Genomic DNA, 23,373 nt, shown 5'->3' with positions numbered 1-23,373 from the left:
TAGTGGAAAAAGTTGTTCCCTACGAAATATTGGGATGCAGACTGTTTCAGGGCTACTCTCCTCCCTCCTTCCTCCTCTCTTCTCCCCCATTCATGTCACTTGCAGGACTGACAAAAGGGCCTGACCATCATGTAAACACCTCCCATTGTCAGCTGATTGTGAAGAGCATCTCTTCAAGCAGAGCCGGTGGGGAATTCAAAAGAGATGATGGTGTGAGACTCAAAGGGAAGTGATTTATGGGGACGAAAGTCAGGGGATGGACGCTCGTGGAGGTGGTGGGGAGGCAAGCTCATTGGTTGTGTCGGGTGAGCGAAGTTGACTGAATCGAAGCTCGGCGTGTGTACATGGGATTGAATGCGATGCCTTTTGGGAAAGCTACTTGTGGCAGGAAGTATCGTGCTTGATTCAAAATGGGGGGGGGGGGGGGGTTCGTGAATCAAGCCCCTCATAAAAATTCAACTATGTTGTTGCAGTGCACCCCAAGAGATGCTGGCCATTCCCAAGAGTGAATGTGTAATTTGAACAAAGCCGATATTTTGCGGCAAAGTGAAGTGATATCTAGTGACACTTTTGTGTGTTATGCCAGACAATTGGTATTAACATTGCACTTGAGGAACAATCGTCTTAAAAAAAACAAGAAACATTGAATGCGGGAAACCAGACCCATGACTCAGCATATGTTGTAATTTTTACTTGGACAGTTTCATTGAAATGTGATTTATGTCATGTCAATGTTGGGGGCATCATACTCACAGGGAAATGAAAGGACAGTCTTGTTTTTGTAGACTCCTACGACATTGACCTTCCAGTCTCTTTGTTCTACCGTTTCGCTATTATCCTGTGGTTTACTCGGATAATTAAAGTTAATTGATGGTCTGAGCTGCTCTTTGACTTCTCAGATATGTAACCAATGGCAACAAAATTACACCCTTAAACTTGACCCCTGAAGTAGCTTTCTGTGGTGTTCTGAAATGTTCCATCAATTTCTTCTTATTAGTCAGCAAATTAGTCTGTGTATTGCAGTGAGTCTCTGTTATTAGCACTTGTGAATTAGTCTAATTTATTATCGCGAGTCATTGTTATTTCCTGTCAATTAGCCTTTAATGATCAACATCGTACAGTATATACTGTAGCATCATCTTGACAACCCAGGTCAGATACATAATATGGAGAGTGCAATACATATTACTTACGTTGTTCTACATTGATTCCACACCGGTCTGGATTGAGACCAAGGTGTCATGATTATGATGATTATCAAAATCCCTGTTGATGGAATAGAATGAAATAGAACACTATAGGAATATCATATACTGTACAGTACCAGTCAAAAGTTTGGACACCTACTCATTCATTTCTATATTTTTACTATTTTCTACATTGTATGATGATAGTTTAAACATCAAAACTATGAAATGACACATATGGAATCATGTAGTTACCAAAAATGTCTTAAGAAAATCTAAATATATTTGATATTTGATATTCTTCAAAGTAGCCATCCTTTGCCTTGATGACAGCTTTGCACTAGTTGATTCACAAAAACAAATGTATTATGCCAACAAGCCAGTCTGCCCTCAAATGAAATGCCATTTTACAGTGAATCACAAAACACAATATTTGTGTTTTGGTGTTTGTATTGTACCCATTTAGAAAGATCAGACTCGTTGTTTCACCAAACTTGAGTGTGTGCTGCTAAACTCAGTCTATAGAGTGCATTGACATTGTGAACGTAATGACTTTTCTCCATTGTTTGCGGGGTGTTTGCAGAAGAACTACTACAAGCTGCCACACACAATTACAGTCAGAGTGTGTGTTCTGTTGTCCTCCATCTTACATATTGTCTCATTAAGCCGCTTTTCAGTAAACGCGGACTATTAGTTCTCCGGTGCCTGCATTTACATAGAACTCATTTACATAGCATTTTTCCAATGTATTGTACTGTTTGAATGGGTTCCGGCAATTGCAGAGCATGCAATTAATCAAGTTGAGCAAACATCTCTCTTCAGTGGAGTACCTAGCGGTACAAGTGATTAAAGAGATATTGTGCATTCTGTCTTTGACTTTTAGTCAGCTCCGAGAACGGAAATGAAAAGGGAACATTTCCACGAGGGAGAGAAAGGGAGGAAATTGTGGCAGTGAGCTTCGATGGTGGAAAAGAGAATGAAGCGAAGTGGGTGACGATTGATGATGTTTGAAAGTGTTTAATAAAACTCCTTACACATGCATGGCAGCCATAACAAGTTCACGGTGAGCATAATAAAAAGTTTTGGTCTCATGTCTTATTACTTGCATCCCTATCATTGTGGAGTGTAACAGAGATCGGGTGGGGGTTGGGGCTGATGATGGGGGTAGGATGATGTAACTACTGTAGTGGTAGAAATGTTGAATTACTCTCCCCACCCATCTCTTCCACAACTACGCAAGCCGGCACACACAGGCACTGGCACGGACGCACACGCACACACACACACACACACACACACACACACACACACACACACACACACACACACGCAAGCACGGTTAATAGATTTGTGGCAATGATACAGTGCATTCGGAAAGTATTCAGACCCCTTTTTTCACATTTTGTTACGTTACAGCTTAGTTTTTTAAACAATGTAACGTAACAAAATGTGGAAGAAGTCGAGGGGTCTGAAAACTTTCTGAATGCACTGTACTTAATTTGAATGATGCTTATTCAGTGCAGTGCAGTACACATTTCCAATCTGAGTGAAAGCACATGACAAGTGCAAAGACAAATTGTCACTAGCAGCATTTACTAATTGGATTGTGTAATAACACTGATGCAGCCTGAGGGAGCCTCGGTCATACACATGAAACATCCCTCTTCTAGTTCTATGGGGAATATGCTCTGTTCATTTGGTTGGCTGGTGAAAGTGGTGCCGTAACACACACTATTATTTTAGATATCCCCCTATTAGATGAGATTACCTAAAATAGGCCACGCGCAAAGAAGCGTCATTTTGCAACTGATTCTGATATCATATCTATGTCACACAGGTGATTCTGCCAGCTGTCTTCGTCTGCCTGTCTCTCATCTTCTCCGTCATCGTCCCGCCTTTTGCGGAGTACCCCAACCTGGAGTTGCAGCCTTGGATGTATGGACTGCCCCAAACGACATTCTACAGGTGAGCCACTGAAACGTCATGCTCTCAGATGAACATGTTGATATTTGTATTGAATATGTATAAATGTCACGAACGCAGCGGGACAGGTATAAAATCTTTCTTAAAAGATGTAAAGTAGTTCTTACTGTACTGTTATGAACAAAGAGCATACTGTTAATGTGAATGCAGAAACCACATACTGTAGCTGATACTGCAGATCGCTTCTAGTTCCAATGTTTGGAGGTAATAATTGTTTTGATTACTTTCCCCTAAATTAGGCACTCCATTAATTCCAGGTCTGGTCTCTAAGTGTTTATGCTTCAGCCAACTCTTCTGACTATCGCCGTCATATCAACCCCATACTGTATGTCATCATGACATTGATTGTCAGAGAAGTTGTCTGAAGCACATAAAGGCCTAGTACCTGGCTAGTCCTTTCCTTCCATGGTTGAGTCTGCAATGGCATACTAAATAATTAATCTTACTGTGTGCCCCAAATAGCACCCTATTCACAATATAAGGCACTACTTTCTTTTTTTTTTTTTTACCAGAAAAGGTCCTGGTCTAAAGTAGTGCACTCCATAGGGAATAGGGTGCCATACGGGACATACACACTTTCTTTTCTAACATCAAATCACAATTTATTTGTCACATGCTTCGTAAACTAACAGTGAAATGCTCACTTACTGGTCCTTTCCAACAATGCAGAGAGAAAAATATAGAAAAATAATAACATGAGGAATAAATACATAATGAGGAACGATAACTTGGCTATATACACGGGGTACCAGTACCGAGTCAATGTGCAGGGGTACGAGGTAATTGAGGTAGTACAGTACATAGAGTACCAGTCAAAAGTTTGGTCACACCTACTCATTCAAGGGTTTGTCTTTATTTGTACTATTTTCCTCATTGTAGAATAATAGTGAATACATCAAAACTATGAAATAGCACATATGGAATCATGTAGTAACCAAAAAAGTGTGAAACAAATAAAAAATATATTTTATATTTGAGATTCTTCAAAGTAGCCACCCTTTGTCTTGATGACAGCTTTGCACACTCTTAGCATTCTCTCAACCAGCTTCATGTTGTCACCTGGAAAGCATTTCAATTAACAAGTGTGCCTTGATAAAAGTAGATTTCTGTAATTTCTTCCGTTTGAGCCAATCGGTTGTGTTCTGACAAGCTAGAGGTGGTATACAGAAGATACCAATATTTGATAAAATAACTAAGTCCATATTATGGCAAGAACAGTTCAAATAAGCAAAGAGAAACAACAGTCCATCATTACTTGAAGACATGAAGATCAGTCAATACGGGACATTTCAAGAACTTGTTTCTTCAAGTGCCGTCACAAAAACCATCAAGCGCTATGATGAAACTAGCTCTCATGAGGACCAACACAGGAAAGGAAGACCCAGAATTACCTCTGCTGCAGAGGATACGTTTATTAGAGATACCAGCCTCAGAAATTGCAGACCAAATAAATGCTTCACTGAGTTCAAGTAACAGACACATCTCAACATCAACTGTTCCTAGGAGACTGCGTGAAACAGACCTTCATGGTTGAATTGCTGGTTTCCAACTGCCGTGTCTTTGTGTGACGCAGAGTAGGTGAACGGATGAGCTCCGCATGTGTTGTTCCCACTATGACGCACTGACCTTAACCCAATTGAGATGGTTAGGGATGAGTTTGACCGCAGAATGAAAAAAAGCAGCCAATATGTGCTCAGCATACAGTGGGGCAAAAAAGTACTTAGTCAGCCACCAATTGTGCAACTTCTCCCATTTAAAAAGATGAGAGAGGCCTGTAATTTTCATCATAGGTACACTTCAACTATGACAGACAAAATTAGGAAAATAAAATCCAGAAAATCACATTGTAGGATTTTTTTATGAATGTATTTGCAAATTATGGTGGAAAATAAGTATTTGGTCAATAACAAAAGTTTATCTCAATACTTTGTTATATACCTGTGAGCGGACCAAGTAATTGGGCGTCACTCTAAAGCGGGAAGGTGGAATAAACGAGTCAGGAGTAGGTTTACTTGATTGAACACAGTTCTCTATTGAGGGCATTTAGTCAACACAAACAGTCCAACATAATCAATGAAAATCTTCTAGGGAAAAAAACATACATCTTCTTCTCCGGATGAAACCGGAACACAATAGGCTTATCATTAAACTACAACCAAAAGTCACGGGCTTGTCACCGTCTTAGTGGTTCTTCCAGGATAGCTCCTCTCTCTCGGTGGCCATCTTCCAGAGATAGTTTTCCCCTCCCTCTCTGCTGGTTCCATTCACTCTCTTATAGGGGAAGGAGAGTATGTCATTAGTACCGTCAGCTGTGCTTAATTGCCTCTGGTTACCTTTTCTTCCATGACTTGTTGTGCTACTATCCATGAGCCCAGCCTGCCCTCTGGTGGTCCTTCCACATACCCTTTGTTGGCAATGACAGAGGTCAAACGTTTTCTGTAAGTCTTCACAAGGTTTCACACACTATTGCTGGTATTTTGGCCCATTCCTCCATGCAGATCTCCTCTAGAGCAGTGATGTTTTGGGGCTGTTGCTGGGCAACACAGACTTTCAACTCCCTCCAAAGATTTTCTATGGGGTTGAGATCTGGAGACTGGCTAGGCCACTCCAGGACCTGGAAATGCTTCTTACGAAGCCACTCCTTTGTTGCCCGGGCGGTGTGTTTGGGATCATTGTCATGCTGAAAGACCCAACCACGTTTCATCTTCAATGCCCTTGCTGATGGAAGGAGGTTTTCACTCAAAATCTCACGATACATGGCCCCATTCATTATTTCCTTTACACGGTTCAGTCGTCCTGGTCCCATGCTTCACAGTAGGTATGGTGTTCTTTGGATGCAACTCAGCATTCTTTGTCCTCCAAACACGACGAGTTGAGTTTTACCAAAAAATTATATTTTGGTTTCATCTGACCATATCACATTCTCCCAATCTTCTTCTGGATCATCCAAACGCTCTCTAGAAAACTTCAGACGGGCCTGGACATGTACTGGCTTAAGCAGGGGGACACGTCTGGCACTGCAGGATTTGAGTCCCTGGCGGCGTAGTGTGTTACTGATGGTAGGCTTTGTTACTTTGGTCCCAGCTCTCTGCAGGTCATTCACTAGGTCCCCCAGTGTGGTTCTGGGATTTTTGCTCACTGTTCTTGTGATCATTTTGACCCCACGGGGTGAGAGCTTGCGTGGAGCCCCAGATCGAGGGAGATTATCAGTGGTCTTGTATGTCTTCCCTTTCCTAATAATTGCTCCCACAGTTGATTCCTTCAAACCAAGCTGCTTACCTATTACAGATTCAGTCTTCCCAGCCTGGTGCAGGTCTACAATTTTGTTTCTGGTGTCCTTTGACAGCTCTTTGGTCTTGGCCATAGTGGAGTTTGGAGTGTGACTGTTTGAGGTCGTGGACAGGTGTCTTTTATACTGATAACAAGTTCAAACAGGTGCCATTAATACAGGTAGCGATTTGAGGACAGAGGAGCCTCTTAAAGAATAAGTTACAGGTCTGTGAGAGCCAGAAATCTTGCTTGTTTGTAGGTGACCAAATACTTATTTTCCACCATAATTTCAAATAAATTCATTAAAAATCCTACAATGTAAATTTCTGGATTTTGTTTTCTCATTTTGTCTGTCATAGTTGAAGTGTACCTATGATGAAAATTACAGGCGTCTCTCATCTTTTTAAGTTGGAGAACTTGCACAATTGATGGCTGACTAAATACTTTTTTGCCCCACTGTATGTGGAAACTCCTTCGAGGAAAAGCATTCCAGGTGAAGCTGGTTGAGAGAATGCCAAGAGTGTGCTAAGCTGTCATCAAGGCAAAGAGTGGCTACTTTGAAGAATCTGAAATATAAAATCTATTTTGAAATGTTTAACACTTTTTTGTGTTGATTCCATATGTGTCCTATTATGGACAACATATACATTCTATACATAGCATATCGACAAGCCTGTTTTAAAACTTACAGTAACACAGATGTCTTCTGTGAAAGTTCACCACCTGTACATTTTCTTTGAGAACTTCTTGTTCTGCGTTTCAGGGTTTGCTTTCGAAATACATCCCGAAAAACGTTGAAATAATGTGAAAAACATGTTGAATATTTCATGGAGTATCCAACCGCTGCAGTGACGATGAATCTTATTGGATTCCCTGCTCCCGCTCATTGATATTCTATTGAGGTTTGCTTATTTTATCCAGGGGAGATCATTGCATTGTAATAGATTGATCCCATTGGACAGTTTAAAGGCCAAATGCAGCCATTTTTATAGCAATATCAAATCATTTCTGGGTAACAATTAAGTACGTTGCTGTAATAGTGTTCCGTTAAAATGGGCAAAAAATAGCTTTTTATCTTAAAGGAAGAATATTTCTAGGAGTGTCTGGGAGTGGTCTGAGTGGGGAGGGGAAAACTGAAAACTAGCTGTTATTAGCATCTATAAACCAATTAACCACATGGTGATGTCAACATGGACAGCCGAAACACGCCCCCATGCAAACCTGCTGATTAGATTGTACTTTCAACCAGCAAATATCAGGAATAACACTGATCAAACTTGTTCACACTTTTACAATATTAGTTTCATCAGGTGTTTTACAATATGATACAGAAAATATGGGCAAAACAGATTTTTGACTGCACTGGGCTTTTAAACAGACAATATCAGGCTCTAGCATGTTGCTATGGAAATCACAGGTAGAGCTTCACCTTCTTCGTCAAAGTTAGACTAAAGGCAGCGAGTTTTAACTGCAAGTGTTACGCCACATTAAATATGCAGAACTCATCAGACCGACCAGAATCTAGCCTGGTTATGTGTCACATCATTAGCAAGCTGAAGTTCTTTCTCTTCTCTGACATTCTCTGTGGTCAATTACTGCATATTGTCTTCTCCCCTGAATAATTTTAAGACACTTCTCTTTGTGAAGTCTTAAGCTGGAAAGCCATACCAGGCTGAGACAGAGAAGATATGCATAATTCATACAAGCTCAATTAGTCAATGTCAACCAAACGTGCCTGGGAAATGTGGCAAAAAAAATCCAGATTCAAATGCAGGCTAAAAAGATTGGTTTCAAAAAGAAGTTGTCCTGATACTACATTCATATGAATAGGTATGGTCATACATTGATGACACTATTAGATTCAAACACAATTGTCCCATTGACAAAATTGTCTTAGGACTTCATACCTATAACATGTAATATCCATACAATGCTGTCTCAGATATTAGGGGAGTTGAAATGAGGGGGTTGCATGTTTAATCAGACTATTCTCTACTCTGTTACTCTGTGATGTTTCACAAAGTTCCTCCACCTGACTGATTTTCCTTTACCGGGAGAGTGGAGGCTATGCTAATCAAAACCATCCTTTCCACCAAAGCATTCTGAGGAAGTAACCATTTTTATTTTACACTCAAGGAAACGCATCACATTTCCTTCCGGGAACATTAAGCCTATTTTATTTCCCAAATTAGTATTTCAACACTCAGATCTGCATTGTATCTAAATAGACTATTACCTCTAGGATTTTCCCTTTTTGTAGATATATCTAAGATTCAACCTAAGATTAGTTCCAGTGTGTCTCTGCTCGTTTTGATCCCCCCAATAGTCTTGTTACTTTGAATAAGAGTGCTTCCCAAATGGCATCCTATTCCCTTTATAGTGCACTTCTTTTTACCAGTGCCCTACAGGCCCTGGTCAAAACTAGTACAATATATCGGGAATAGGGTGCCATTTGGGAAGCAGACCCAGCTATTGTTAATGTTAAAACAGATGGCTGAGCAAAATCCATTTTTACAATCAGCCACTTCGATTGGACTCCTCGCTTATGGTGGCGGAAATTATAGGTTGACCTTCATGAGAGATAAATGAGCCTATGAACATTGTATTAATCCCATTGGCCAGCAGTGACTACAGCTGGACCCTAGCCATGATCTTTATAAAACGCTGTTTTCACAGCGCCAAGGTACACTCGAGACAAAGAGCAGAGATTGTGTATACATTGATTGTAGCGGCCTGTTTTTCTTCCAGGCACATATATACAATAGCGTGCTCTGATGCACACACACACAAACTCTCACACGCAAGCATGCAGGCGCGTGCACTCTCTCTCTCGCACGCACGCACGCACGCACGCACGCACGCACGCACGCACGCACGCACGCACTCACACACACACTCACACACACACACACACACACACACACACACACACACACACACACACACACACACACACACACACACACACACACACACACACACACACACACACATATACACACAGAGTTTATGTTATGTTGACATGTGCTCTATTCAGTCAGAATGCCAAGAGCTTTTCTCACCCATGTGTGCTCAGTGGTGTGTATACATTTGGAAATGTAATGTTCTCAACAAAATTCCAGGGCCATACAACGATTCTTCATTCATCCTTTATTAAACTAAATCTGGTTCCATGTTAGCTGGGCATCATGCACTACTTTAAATCCAAAAGCACAAAAAAAACACTCCTGTTGGTCTCATTTCCTTTTGGCCAATTTCTCTATCTAGAGATGGATACATTATACCCATTCTCTTCATCTTTGTTGATTCTGTGGGCCATGCCCTCAGTGAACTAATCAATGCTATAGCGTGCTTGATCACCCCCGGTTACAGTATCTGGTCCAGTAATTGAAACTCCCAAAGTTCCACCAGGATAAACAGTTGGTCAGGTCATGATCCAAGGGCTTTGAGCCTGAACTTTTGCCTAACATTCAGCTCTTAAAGCCACAATGCTAAATTAGTTTTTCAGTCAATGGCAGCCCCACCACTTGGTTTCCTATTACTCTAAGGGATGTGGTTGGAGGAATGTAGAAATTGCAGTTTGCACCTTTCAAAATGTTCTGTTTCCACATTCTCTGAATATGTGCACAGTCTGTTTGTTATTGTGAGGACTGGGGATGTTTTGTAAATCCAAGATGGTTGGGCAATTAAATGATTAGACGATCACCTTGGATTATGTCGATAACTAGCCCGCCTGTAAGGGATAGTGTTGGAGTCTAGCTAACAAGGTCCAATTTCATTACAGCAATGATGGACCGCCAAATAACACCGAGGTTGCTCGGGTGGCGGACTCTTTGGTGAATAATCCTGGGTTTGGGACTCGCTGCATGGCCAACAACCCGATACCGTAAGTATGACCAGCGGCCATTTTAACACACCTGTCCCTCAATCCACAGATTATTACTACATTTGTTTTGTTTGCAGTGTTTCTCCTGTTTCAAATGTTCTTGCACAGCATGACAATAGCTACATTGTCCAGGAAGTACAAGAGGCTTCTAAACAGCTACTATCCCTAAGCCATAAGACTCCTGAACATTCGAAAGGATTGGATACCTTCTGATATGCTTGGTGTCAATGTTCCCACATTGTTTTCTTGTCTGTCATTCCTTCAGATCTCCTCAAGTGCATTTTGGGTGGGGGCCAAGGGTCGATTTGAAATTGGGCAAACATCTCCCCTATTGGCACATTGTTCACCTAAATAAGTCAATAAACATGTTGTTTTGACCAAATCTAAAGCTGAGGCTGGTTGCTTTGGAAGTAGGTCGACATATGTCCCATTGGCATGTTTTTATAAAAAGGGTGTTTTGACTGAATCTGAAGTTGAATATCTCATGGAGGATAATTCTTTGAGAGACAAAGTTCGGTTTTAATCGTACATGTTCTAACACAAAATCCATGCGGTAAAGTAAATCATTGATTTAATCCAACCATGGAATAAGATTCTTCAAATATGAATTGCATACGACTGAAGGCATTTACAATGTATCGTATAAGACATGAATAAACATAATACATTATTCACGGCTTCATTCTATCTTATATACCACCATTTATTTTATATTCATTTGTTCTGGGGTTCCCAGAGGTGAATGATGTTTGTATTGTGTAGATTTGCCTTGTTTTATCTCCTCTCTGTCAAGCCTGATCAGGTTCAGCATGCTTTATCAAGCTGTTCTGCTTCCCTATTGAAACATGCTACATTACCTCCATGTTTTAGATAAGGAGACTTGTATGCTGTAGCTGTGTTGTTAACATGATTTATTATCTATGTTTAGCTTGACCTAAACAGGTATTGTATGAGAATGGCATGTCTTTCTGAGGATAACTGCTGAGAATTCCTCTGCCGAAGTACCATTTTTCCTATTCGGGTGTGTTCTTTATTGAATTATGCTGGTTTCCTATGAAGCTTAGCAAATGGATTCTCATGTTTCATCATCATTATCATCGTTTTTTCCCCCCCTTTTCTCCAGAAATCTCCCATGTGTCCCGAATGATTCTAAGTGGTTCACTCCCACAGTGGATCCCTCTATCAGCAACATCTTCGTCAACGGAAACTGGAGCATGGCCAACCCTTCCCCTAACTGCCAGTGCAGCACTCCTCAAAAGACCACCATGTTGCCAGATTGCCCACCTGGAGCCGGTGGGCTGCCTCCCCCTCAGGTTAGTCCACAATATGGCAACCCCAGGTCTCCCTGTAACATAACGATTTACAATTGTGTGCTGATCTGGCAACCTGCGTTGGACCTGAAGTCTTGTGTTAGCTCCCCGAATGAATTCCTAAGCTTTAGCTCTGCCAGCTCAAAAGGGCAGGCTTCCAACCCCAGACAAAATTGGTGCAGTGAGGAGGAGCTCAAAGGGGTGTGAGGTGTAACATAGTTGGTTCAGTGTGTTATGTCTCTAGTGTCCTGCAATGGCAATGCAGGGGTTTGAAACTGAAGTTATCTTGCCCTCAGATGTTTCTGTTGTGAACGCATGTTTCCCAAGGTAACCCTCTTTCTAGGGGTAATACTGATTGAATGTTCTGTCTCCCCATTGTAATATATACACCTTACCCATCAATCAATTTAATCCAACATTATGATCATTAACCATAGTTACTACGTATATTACAAGGGTCAACAAGAGTATTCATATCCAACACAATATATGCCCGTATGGGAACATGTATCCAGTGAGTTTGGACATTGCTTTATCACGTCAATGTTACTGTTGTCTCATGTCTTCCACAATAGCATTATGGCTGGTCTTAAGACAAAAATGTATGTTGAGATAATGCGTCTCATCACTCTTTATTTGGCAACCCGTGAACTCCGACCTCTCTTAGACCAACCCTTGGAGAGCAGGTACAGGTTAGCACTGAGCTTGCTGATGTCCACCCCCCTCCTATAATGTCCAAGACCTGAGCTTTGTCTGTCACCTGGAACTCAATGGCAATGTTTTATAAGTTATTACCCTATCAACATACATGGCCAATGTTCCTGAGCTGACCCCTGGATTCTTAATCCTGGCTGGGATCGATGGGAGGTCCTCATGGTCACCGGGCTTGGGGCTCTTTCCCCCTAGAACCATTACATGGCCTGAATCGATTGCTCCAAACATACACTGGAAAACCGGATAAGTTCTGGGGAAACTGATTACCTCAAAAAAATTAAGTTAGGGAACTTAAATAACTGAAGTTATTTACTTCCTTTGTATGAGTAATACAAATGCTGTTTTTTTTTGAGTAAGGTATACTTACATTTCTTTAATGTAAATCAATTTAGTTATTTAAAATTTCTCTCTTCATAAAAAACACTAATTCAATTAAATCAACATGGTGAAGTGAACTCAACAATCTTCTTAAGTCATAGTCACTTAAGTAAATAGCTGCAGTCAGTGTCGGTCAGTGAGGGATGACTGTCATTCATATTCCATTCACACAGCTCAATATAACATCAATAGGCTTAGGCTACTACATGATACTCACATTTTTCCTATACCCATCATGAGGTTACTACAAACTAGCATATGAATTAAAGTTTTCAACACAGGTCGAGAGAAAAAAATTGTAATCAAGGTGACAGACAGTGTCACATTCAATACTGCCTTGCACACTCTTGCCTGCATCTAGCTGATGCATATCCCTGCTTTGTTCCGTTTTTCAATAGAATCGGTACAATGAATACACACCTGATCACACGCAAACACAGTTCACTTTCATAGCAGCCCCATACAAACAGCATGATCATTTTGCTCATTGAATATTTCCTTCTCGCATCTACGCACTGTCCTCCTCTCCCCTTTTCCTACGCTTATGTGCTTCAGTGCACAACACATCAGCTGTCTGTGACCATGGGAAAAACCTTCCCAAGCCAAACCTTCATATCATAACCGCTACACACTTTCTCATTGAATTAACTACTCACCACATTTTGTGCACTGCAGTGTAGAAAGAGAATTACTAGAATGGACAAAGCTCCTCAGACCATTTCAATTTGACTGGATAGACGGAAGCAGTCATCGCGTGGGTTATCGGTCCACTCAATATGGCCGCCGGTCCACTCAATCACAGAACATTGACTTGAAGGGGAAATGCCTTTCCATGGCTCCAATATCTTGAATGGTAATGAAAAAGCTAGACATTGATGGACAGGTGCATTCTAACTTTTATTGGAAATGGCTTTTGGTGTTTACACAAGGTTTGTTCTCTGCCAGTGCATTATGGGTTATTATTTGAGGTATGTGAGATGAGAGTCTGAGTGTGCCAAGTGATCTTGGAAACAAATCTATCATAAAGATGGTAGATTATAGTCCATTACAGGACCAGAGGGAAATGTCTATGTATACATAATGCTTTTTGTTACATTCTAGGGTGGTTCATGCTTGGCTCATTGACAGTCATTCATGTCTTGACATGAGCTGTTTCTGTTCTGCTGGGTTTCAGGAAACCAAAAAATGTTCTAAGAAAATATGTTCCGCTCCTGCAAAAGGTTTAATTGCAATGACAAAAAGTTAAAGGGAATGAATGTACCCCTGAATAATGAACTCATGATCTAAATCAATCCCGGTTATAGGGCACGCAAAAAGTTATAATAATGTATAAAGTTTTGGCACAAATGATCAAAAGCACTGAAAGTCAGTATACAGTACCCAGTGGTTTGATTGACTGATTATTTTCCTTTTTTTCTTGGTGTCTTGGCAACATGTAAATAGAAAGTCAATATCCCACATTTACACACAAAAACTAAAACCAGTCCTTTGAGTCGTGCTTTTCAAGACACAAACATATACGAATCCCAATTCTCTAGATGGAGAAGTCATGACATTCACTGTTTTGATTCTGGAGGCTTTGTATTGACAGCCACATCGTTTTCTTCCCTCAGACAGAAATACCACCTGTCTATTTTGTCAATCAACTCCTCGTTTGATGTGCCTGTCCAAATCCCTGCTGGGAGATATCTGTGGACACTCCTTGAGACTGAGGACAAACACACTACTGGTGAGGAGGCGTGAGGTTGATTTGATAGGTGATCGACAGAGTTAGTCACCCGCCTGAATGGTACATTCAACAGTTGATCAAAGATCAAAATAGGGTGATAAATCAAATACAGTGGATGTATAAATTTACATTATTGTCAGAGAAGATGTAAGGAGTGACACTTTATGCCTGCAGTGCTATGCAAAGGTGTGATGCCTTTTGACATGTATTTGCAGACATAGTTTTTTTTATCTTGCACAGACAGTTTGTGAAAAGTTATTCTGTTTTCACCCTTCTTTCCCCCCTCTTTTACCCCCTCCTGTTCTTAGAGGAACTTCAATGTCTAAGAGGCGGATATAGTACTGACACAGTTTCCAAACAAATATCCAAAAGCACAGTCTGACAAATCTGAAATCATTTGGTTCTGTGGCGCTTGTGAAGGAGATGACAGTTTTTTTCTGTTTGGCGTCATGTTCTAAAGTACAGATGTAGGATCTTAATGTGATCACCCTGTGGCACGAGATTTAAGATTTAAAAAGGCTTCTGATGTTTGTAATTTCCACTTTTACATTTCAGACTTGATTTTCCCTTGTATCAAATATATCAACTCCTACAAAAATATCCATTAATTATAATCCACATAATAATTCACATTTTGTCATGCTGCAGGATTATTTTCCTGCTGTAGCAAACTGGCTCAAAATAAAACACTACATCTGTATCGCATAAACTTGGAATGAATATTTAGATGTTTGACTGTAAAGCCTTTGAATATTTTTCAGAGATTGTTAATTGGGATGTTTGACAAAATCTTGGCAAAGAGGAACTCTTATATATACACACACACACACATACACACATACACACACACACACACACAGACACATAGACACAGACACAGAGACAGACAGTCGGACAGAGACAGACAGTCGGACAGAGACAGACAGTCGGACGGAGACAGACAGACAGACTGACAGTCAGACGGAGACAGGGAGACAGTCGGACGGAGACAGGGAGACAGTCGGACGGAGACGGACGAAGACAGTCGGACGAAGACAGTCAGACGGAGACAGTCAGACGGAGACGGACGAAGACAGTCAGACGGATGGAGACAGTCAGACGGACGGAGACAGTCAGACGGACACATGAGAGAGGCTGGAAGTAGCACATAGTAGGTCACAGAGCAGGGCCCCTGAAGCAGGTTAGAGGTTAAATGCCAGTAGGTGGCACCTGAGATTCTGAAATTAGCAACCCAACCTGCCCAACCTGTATGTTTGTGCGTGCGTGTGTGTGAATGCCAATGCGTATGCATGCATGTGTGTTAGTGTGAACACATTTGTGTGTGCTCAGTCCTCTCAGACAGACAGTAAGAGGCCCTTGAAAGCCAATGACTTCCCCTAACCGGAGCCCATGCTGTTTGGTGAAAATACCCTTTTTAAAGACGCACGGCTCATCCCCAGTCCTCATCTCTTCCCCCATCCTTCCGTCCTACCAAGAGCTCATTTATAGCTATCACAAGACTATCACAAGACGTCCGCCCTTGACGGATATATAATGCCTCGTTGTGCTTGTGCGAGCCTCACAGTGTACCCCCCACATCCTGTGACAAAGCAGGGCCTATTTGAAGTGGTGGTCGGAAAACGGTATTATGGGATATGGATTGTTGTCGGACAAAAGGGATACCCTTTGTGTGGCCTTTCTTATTCTGACACATGGATGTTCCGGATCTCAACGAGGTTGTCAAGGTGTCTCATTAACACGTGCTGTTGGATGCATTACATGAGTCTCTCTCTCCTTCTCCATTGGTTCTTTAAGATCACTGTATTTTGATTGTGTCTCTTTCTGCCATTTCTTCCCTTCACATCGTGTTGTTCAAACACAAGCATTCAATGGCATTTGGGGAATTTGTGGAATACATTGGATGTTGTTGGACCATATAATCCATGCCTTTAATGAGCATGGAACATTAATACCACTGATGAACAAGTCAGAAGGATGAATGTTACATTTCCTACCGGCAAGACATGAGAACGTCTACTTCATACAGTATTTTACCCTCATATCTTGTACATCATTCTGAAGGAAGATAACATTCCACGCCATCTGCCCTTGTGAGTTCAGAGGAATAAGCTATACTACTCTTCAGATTTGGGAGACGGAGGTACAGACATGAAACATATAAAGATAGATGCACTTGTCGCGGGATGAATCCCACCCTTGCACACACACACACACACACACACACACACACACACACACACACACACACACACACACATACACACACACACTACACACACACACTACACACACACTCAGGCACTGAACATATACAGTCGTGGCCAAAAGTTTTGAGAATGACACAAATATTAGTTTTCACAAAGTCTGCTGCCTCAGTTTGTATGATGGCAATTTGCATATACTCCAGAATGTTATGAAGAGTGATCAATTAATTGCAAAGTCCCTCGTTGCCATATAAAGGAACTGAATCCCCCAAAAACATATTCTACTGCATTTCAGCCCTGACACAAAAGGACCAGCTGACATGTCAGTGGTTCTCTCGTTAACACAGGTGTGAGTGTTGACAAGGACAAGGTTGCAGATCACTCTGTCATGCTGATTGAGTTCGAATAACAGATTGGAAGCTTCAAAAGGAGGGGTGGTGCTTGGAATCATTGTTCTTCCTCTGTCAAACATGGTTACCTGCAAGGAGACACATGCTGTCATCATGGCTTTGCACAAGAAGGGCTTCACAGGCAAGGATATTGCTGCCAGTAAGATTGCACCTAAATCAACCATTTATCAAATCATCAAGAACTTCAAGGAGAGCGGTTCAATTGTTGTGAAGAAGGCTTCAGGGCACCCAAGAAAGCCCAGCAAGCGCCAGGACCGCCCCCTAAAGTTGATTCAGCTGCGGGATCGGGGCACCACCAGTACAGAGCTTGCTCAGGAATGGCAGCAGGCAGGTGTGAGTGCATCTGCACGCACAGTGAGGCAAAGACTTTTGGAGGATGGCCTGGTGTCAAGAAGGGCAGCAAAGAAGCCACTTCTCTTCAGGAAAAACATCAGGGATAGACTGATATTCTGCAAAAGGTACAGGGATTGGACTGCTGAGGACGGGGGTAAAGTCATTTTCTCTGATGAATCCCCTTTCCGATTGTTTGGGGCATCTGGAAAAAAGCTTGTCCAGGGAAGACAAGGTGAGCGCTACCATCAGTCCTATGTCATGCCAACAGTAAAGCATCCTGAGGCCATTCATGTGTGGGGTTGTTTCTCAGCCAAGGGAGTGGGCTCACTCACAATTTTGCCTAAGAACACAGCCATGAATAAAGAATGGTACCAACACATCCAGCAACTTCTCCCAACCATCCAGGAACAGTTTGGCTGACAATGCCTTTTCCAGCATGATGGAGCACCTTGCCATAAGGCAAAAGATTCATCACTAAGTGGCTCGGGGAACAAAATATCAATATTTTGGGTCCATGGCCAGGAAACTCCCCAAACCTTAATCCCAGTGAGAACTTGTGGTCAATCCTCAAGGCGGGTGGACAAACAAAACCCCACAAATTCTGATAAACTCCAAGCATTGATTATGCAAGAATGGGCTGCCATCAGTCAGGATGTGTCTGAGAAGCTAATCAAATCAAATCAAATTGTATTTGTCACATACACATGGTTAGCAGATGTTAATGCGAGTGTAGCAAAATGCTTGTGCTTCTAGTTCCGACGATGCAGTAATGACCAACGAGTAATCTAACCTAACAATTCCACAACTACTACCTTATACACACAAGTGTAAGGGAATGAAGGTTATGTACATAAAAATATATGAATGAGTGATGGTACAGTACGGCATAGGCAAGATACAGTAGATGGTATCGGGTACAGTATATACATATGAGATGAGTAATGTAGGGTATGTAAACATTATATAAAGTGGCATAGTTTAAAGTGACTAGTGATACATTTATTACATCCAATGTTTTATTATTAAAGTGGTTAGAGATTGAGTCAGTATGTTGGCAGCAGCCACTCAATGTTAGTGATGTCTGTTTAACAGTCTGATGGCCTTGAGATAGAAGCTGTTTTTCAGTCTCTCGGTCCCTGCTTTGATGCACCTGTACTGACCTCGCCTTCTGGATGATAGCGGGGTGAACAGGCAGTGGCTCGGGTTGTTGTTGTCCTTGATGATCTTTATGGCCTTCCTGTGACATCGGGTGGTGTAGGAGTCCTGGAGGGCAGGTAGTTTGCCCCTGGTGATGCGTTGTGCAGACCTCACTACCCTCTGGAGAGCCTTACAGTTGTGGGCGGAGCACCTGCCGTACCAGGCGGTGATACAGCCCGGCAGGATGCTCTCGATTGTGCATCTGTAAAGGTTTGTGAGTGCTTTTGGTGACAAGCCGGATTTCATCAGCCTCTTGAGGTCGAACAGGCGCTGCTGCGCCTTCTTCACCACGCTGTCTTGTGTGGGTTTTTCAGTTTTTCTGTGATGTGTACGCTGAGGAACTTAAAACCTACTACCCTCTCCACTACTGTCCCGTCGATGTGGATAGGGGGGTGCTCCTTCTGCTGTTTCCTAAAGTGCAAGATCATCTGCTTTGTTTTGTTGACGTTGAGTGTGAGGTTATTTTCCTGACACCACACTCCGAGGGCCCTCAACTTCCTCCCTGTAGGTGCATGGCCACGCAGTCGTGGGTGAACAAGGAGTATAGGAGAGGGCTGAGAACGCACCCTTGTGGGGCCCCAGTGTTGAGGATCAGCGGGGTGGAGATGTTGTTACCTACCCACACCACCTGGGGGCGGCCCGTCAGGAAGTCCAGTACCCAGTTGCACAGGACGGGGTTGAGACCCAGGTTCTCGAGCTTGATGACGAGTTTGGAGGGTACTATGGTGTTATATGCTGAGCTGTAGTTCATGAACAGCATTCTCACATAGGTATTCCTCTTGTCCAGATGGGTTAGGGCAGTGTGGTTGCGATTGCGTCGTCTGTGGACCTATTGGGGCGGTAAGCAAATGGGAGTGGGTCTTGGGTGTCAGGTAGGGTGGAATGGTCCTTGACTAGTCTCTCAAAGCACTTCATGATGACAGAAGTGAGTGCTACGGGGCGGTAGTTGTTTAGCTCAGTTACCTTGGCTTTCTTGGGAACAGGAACAATGGTGGCCCTCTTGAAGCATGTGGGAACAGCAGACTGGGATAAGGATTGATTGAATATGTCCGTAAACACACCAGCCAGCTGGTCTGCGCATGCTCTGAGGACGTGGCTGGGGATGCCGTCTGGGCCTGCAGCCTTGCGAGGGTTAACACATTTAAATGTTTTACTCACATCGGCTGCAGTGAAGGAGAGTCCGCAGGTTTTGGTAGCGGGCCGTGTCAGTGGGAGCAAGACATCTGTCTGGGAGCAAGACATCCTGGTCCGCGACGGGGCTGGTTTTCTTTTTGTAATCCGTGATTGACTGTAGACCCTGCCACATACCTCTTGAATTGCGACTCTACTTGGTCTCTATACTGACACTTAGCTTGTTTGATTGCCTTGTGGAGGGAATAGATACACTGTTTGTATTCGGTCATGTTTCTGGTCACCTTGCCCTGATTAAAAGCAGTGGTTCGCGCTTTCAGTTTTGCGCTTTCAGTTTCGCGCTGCCATCAATCCACAGTTTCTGGTTTGGGAATGTTTTAATAGTTGCTGTGGGTACGACATCGCCGATGCACTTGCTAATAAACTCGCTCACCGAATCAGCGTATTCGTCAATGTTGTTTGACGCAATGCGGAACATATCCCAGTCCACGTGATTGAAGCAATCTTGAAGCGTGGAATCAGATTGGTCGGACCAGCGTTGAACAGACCTGAGCGCGGGAGCTTCCTGTTTTAGTTTCTGTCTATAGGTTGTAAGCAACAAAATGGAGTCGTGGTCAGCTTTTCCGAAAGGAGGGCGGGGGAGGGCCTTATATGTGTCGCGGAAGTTACAATAACAATAGAATAACAATGAATAACAATGAAAACAATGATTATCAGCCCTGGTTGCACAATCGATATGCTGATAGAATTGTTTTCAGATTAGCCTTGTTAAAATCCTCAGCTACAATGAATGCAGCCTCAGGATATGTGGTTTCCAGTTTACATAGAGTCAAATGAAGTTCGTTCAGGGCCATCGATGTGTCTGCTTGGGGGGGAATACATGCGGCTGTGATTATAATCGAAGAGAATTCTCTTGGTAGATAATGCGGTCGACATTTGATTGTGAGAAATTCTAAGTCTGGGGAACAGAAGGACTTGAGATCCTGTATGTTGTTATGGTCACACCACTTCTCGTTAATCATAAGGCATACCCCCTCTTACCAGAAAGATGCTTGTTACCTGTCGGAGCGATGCGCGAAGAAACCAGCTGGCTGTACCGACTCCGATAGCGTGTCTTGAGTGAGCCATGTTTCCGTGAAGCAAAGAACGTTAAAGTCTCTTGTGTCTCTCTGGAATGCTACCCTTGCTCGGATTTCATCTATCTTGTTGTCAAGAGACTGGACATTGGCGAGTAGTATGCTCGGGAGCGGTGCGCGATGTGCCCGTCTCCTGAGCCTGACCAGAAGGGTGCTTCATCTGCCCCTTTTACAGTGTCGTTGTTTTGGTTCGCCGGCTTGGATCCGATCCATTGTCCTGGGTGGTGGGCAAAAGAGAGGATCCGCTTGGGGGAAAGTCGTATTCCTGATCGTAATGATGGTGAGTTGACGTTGCTCTTATATCCAATAGTTCCTTCCGACTGTATGTAATAAAACCTAAGATTACCTGGGGTACCAATGTAAGAAATAACACGTAAAAAAAACGAAATACTGCATAGTTTCCTAGGAACGCGAAGCGAGGCGGCCATCTCTGACGGCACCGGAGATTGACAGCATGCCAGGGTGGATTGCAGAGGTCTTGAAAAAGAAGAGTCAACACTGCAAATATTGACTCTTTGCATCAACTTCATGTAATTGTGAATAAAAGCCTTTGACACTTATGAAATTCTTGTAATTATACTTCAGTATTCCATAGTAACATCTGACAAAAATATCTAAAGACACTGAAGCAGAAAACTTTATGAAAATTAATATTGGTGTCATTCTCAAAACATTTGGCCACGACTGTATAGATCTTACATGTGTGCCGTAGTCTTGAATTAGGGGGGGCTTGAATTTAATTGTATCTCAGGCTGACCCACCTACAGAAACCCAGAACAAACAGAGAATATATTCCCTTTAAAGTGGATTTATTTTCTTTTATCCCTGCTATCCTCCCAATATGCCCTTGAAAAACTGCAGAAATGAAAGGAAGCGAGAATAAAACAGGCCCTCACAGACACAGTAGTGAGTGTGAAATTGTTGTTTCCATGGAAATGGCATGCGACGGTAAGTCTTATCACCAAATCTCAGGTATTGACTCTCATTGGCGATATTTAACCTTCACAGATGAAAAGGCCTCCATTCATGCAAAGGAATTGATAAAGCTGCCGTGCTCTGGGTATTACAATTGATGTCTTTATCATCAGGAGACCACTCTAACTACAGCCTGTTTGCAAATGATTCTCCTCAGCTACCGCTGCATAGCCTTGCCGCCATTATCTTTCAAATAAATCATTGAAGTTGGGCATATTTTCTTCATTCACCACCTTTGTGAGTAGAGGTGGGTGTTCCTGAAAATGCTTATATCCCAATTCAATGAAATATGCTTTAGGAAGCCTTCAAAAACAACCCTTAATATAGTAACAATAATATATGCCATACAGTTATGTGTGCACACATTTTACATATGGGTGGTCCTTGGAATCAAAACCACTAGTCAATCCCTTGCAAACACTTTTTTGAATGAATGAAGCACAGTTAGTGCACAAAACATTAGGACAACCAGAGACATTGAAAACTAGACATTAAAACTTCCATTGCTACTGATGTACTCCTGTTTTCTAATTGGCCAGGGGTACAAATTGGACAAGATTAAGGACAACCCTCCCTGTTTCAAATGACTTTTTTGTCTTTTTTTCTTCCGGGACTTGTCCTGGCATGGTAATGCATTGTCATTATATTGTGCATCAACATGACCAATTCCCATTGTATTACCTGAACAATATGAATCAGAGTTCAGCTTATTGGGAACGGAACCCCTCATTGACCAAACGAAGCCACTCTATGACGTAAAAACATCTGAAAATAAGCAACACAATGTATTTGCAAGTCCTGCAACCTGGATTCAAGCAGAGAGAACAAACTATTTGGGTTGGCCACATCTTTGCTTCAAGAGATTACTGTTGATGTTTTATTTTGGCTTTTACCCCCAAGATCCATTTTAGTGTTAAATGACCTGTCCGTACCGGTTCGTTCAACAAGGAAAGGCGTCTTGGAAAACAAAAGTGAAAAGGTTGTGAGGTCACGAGATGAGGCAGATGGTGGAATGAGGCTCAGTAATTTGTTTTCGTTTTTTTGGGAGTAAAACCAGGCTCTGCCGCTGATAGTATATCTACAGTGTTGACTTGTAAATATGGAAATGTCTCTCACAAACACAGGGAAAAGACCCCAGCAGCTTATGTTTGTGTTATTTTGAACATAGCCTAATGTCGGATGTTGATCCACCCAGCAAGGTGAGGTGTTGTCAGTAGATTTTCTTCAAACCAATAGCTGTTGTGCGGTGTGCGAGCGAAGGTACTCAAAACATGCAAGTATGCACACACACATATCCACGTGCTGCTGCAAGTATACCAACATTCCTTGCCATTTCCAGCCAACAAGATAAAATTTGAGTCGCAATCCATCACTTTAGTTCCCTGTATTTACAAATAGCCAGTGGCGATTTTAGCATGTAAATCTTGGTGGTGCAAAAAAAATGTTTATGTGGGATGCATGCCAGCAAAGCCACTACACTAAACAATACATGAATTACACTATAACGTTGACTACTGGTGCCCACAAACT

The 23,373-nt window shown here is 42.3% G+C and overlaps 1 protein-coding gene across 1 annotated transcript in view; it reads left to right on the top strand.

Annotated features, from left to right (window-relative positions):
* Positions 1–23,373, top strand: part of LOC115138075 (phospholipid-transporting ATPase ABCA1-like) — a 225,346-nt gene that overhangs the window by 121,135 nt on the left and 80,838 nt on the right. Inside the window, exons 30-32 of the mRNA XM_029674482.2 lie at positions 3,025–3,152; positions 10,225–10,326; positions 11,450–11,639. Of these exons, the coding sequence (XP_029530342.2) occupies positions 3,025–3,152; positions 10,225–10,326; positions 11,450–11,639 (420 nt within the window). The remainder of the gene's footprint in view (positions 1–3,024; positions 3,153–10,224; positions 10,327–11,449; positions 11,640–23,373) is intronic.

Source organism: Oncorhynchus nerka, linkage group LG12 (assembly GCF_034236695.1).
Source record: "Oncorhynchus nerka isolate Pitt River linkage group LG12, Oner_Uvic_2.0, whole genome shotgun sequence".
Classification (NCBI taxonomy): Eukaryota; Metazoa; Chordata; class Actinopteri; order Salmoniformes; family Salmonidae; genus Oncorhynchus; species Oncorhynchus nerka.
Note: the sequence above shows the minus strand (reverse complement) of the source record. Positions and strands in the feature narration are given on the sequence as shown.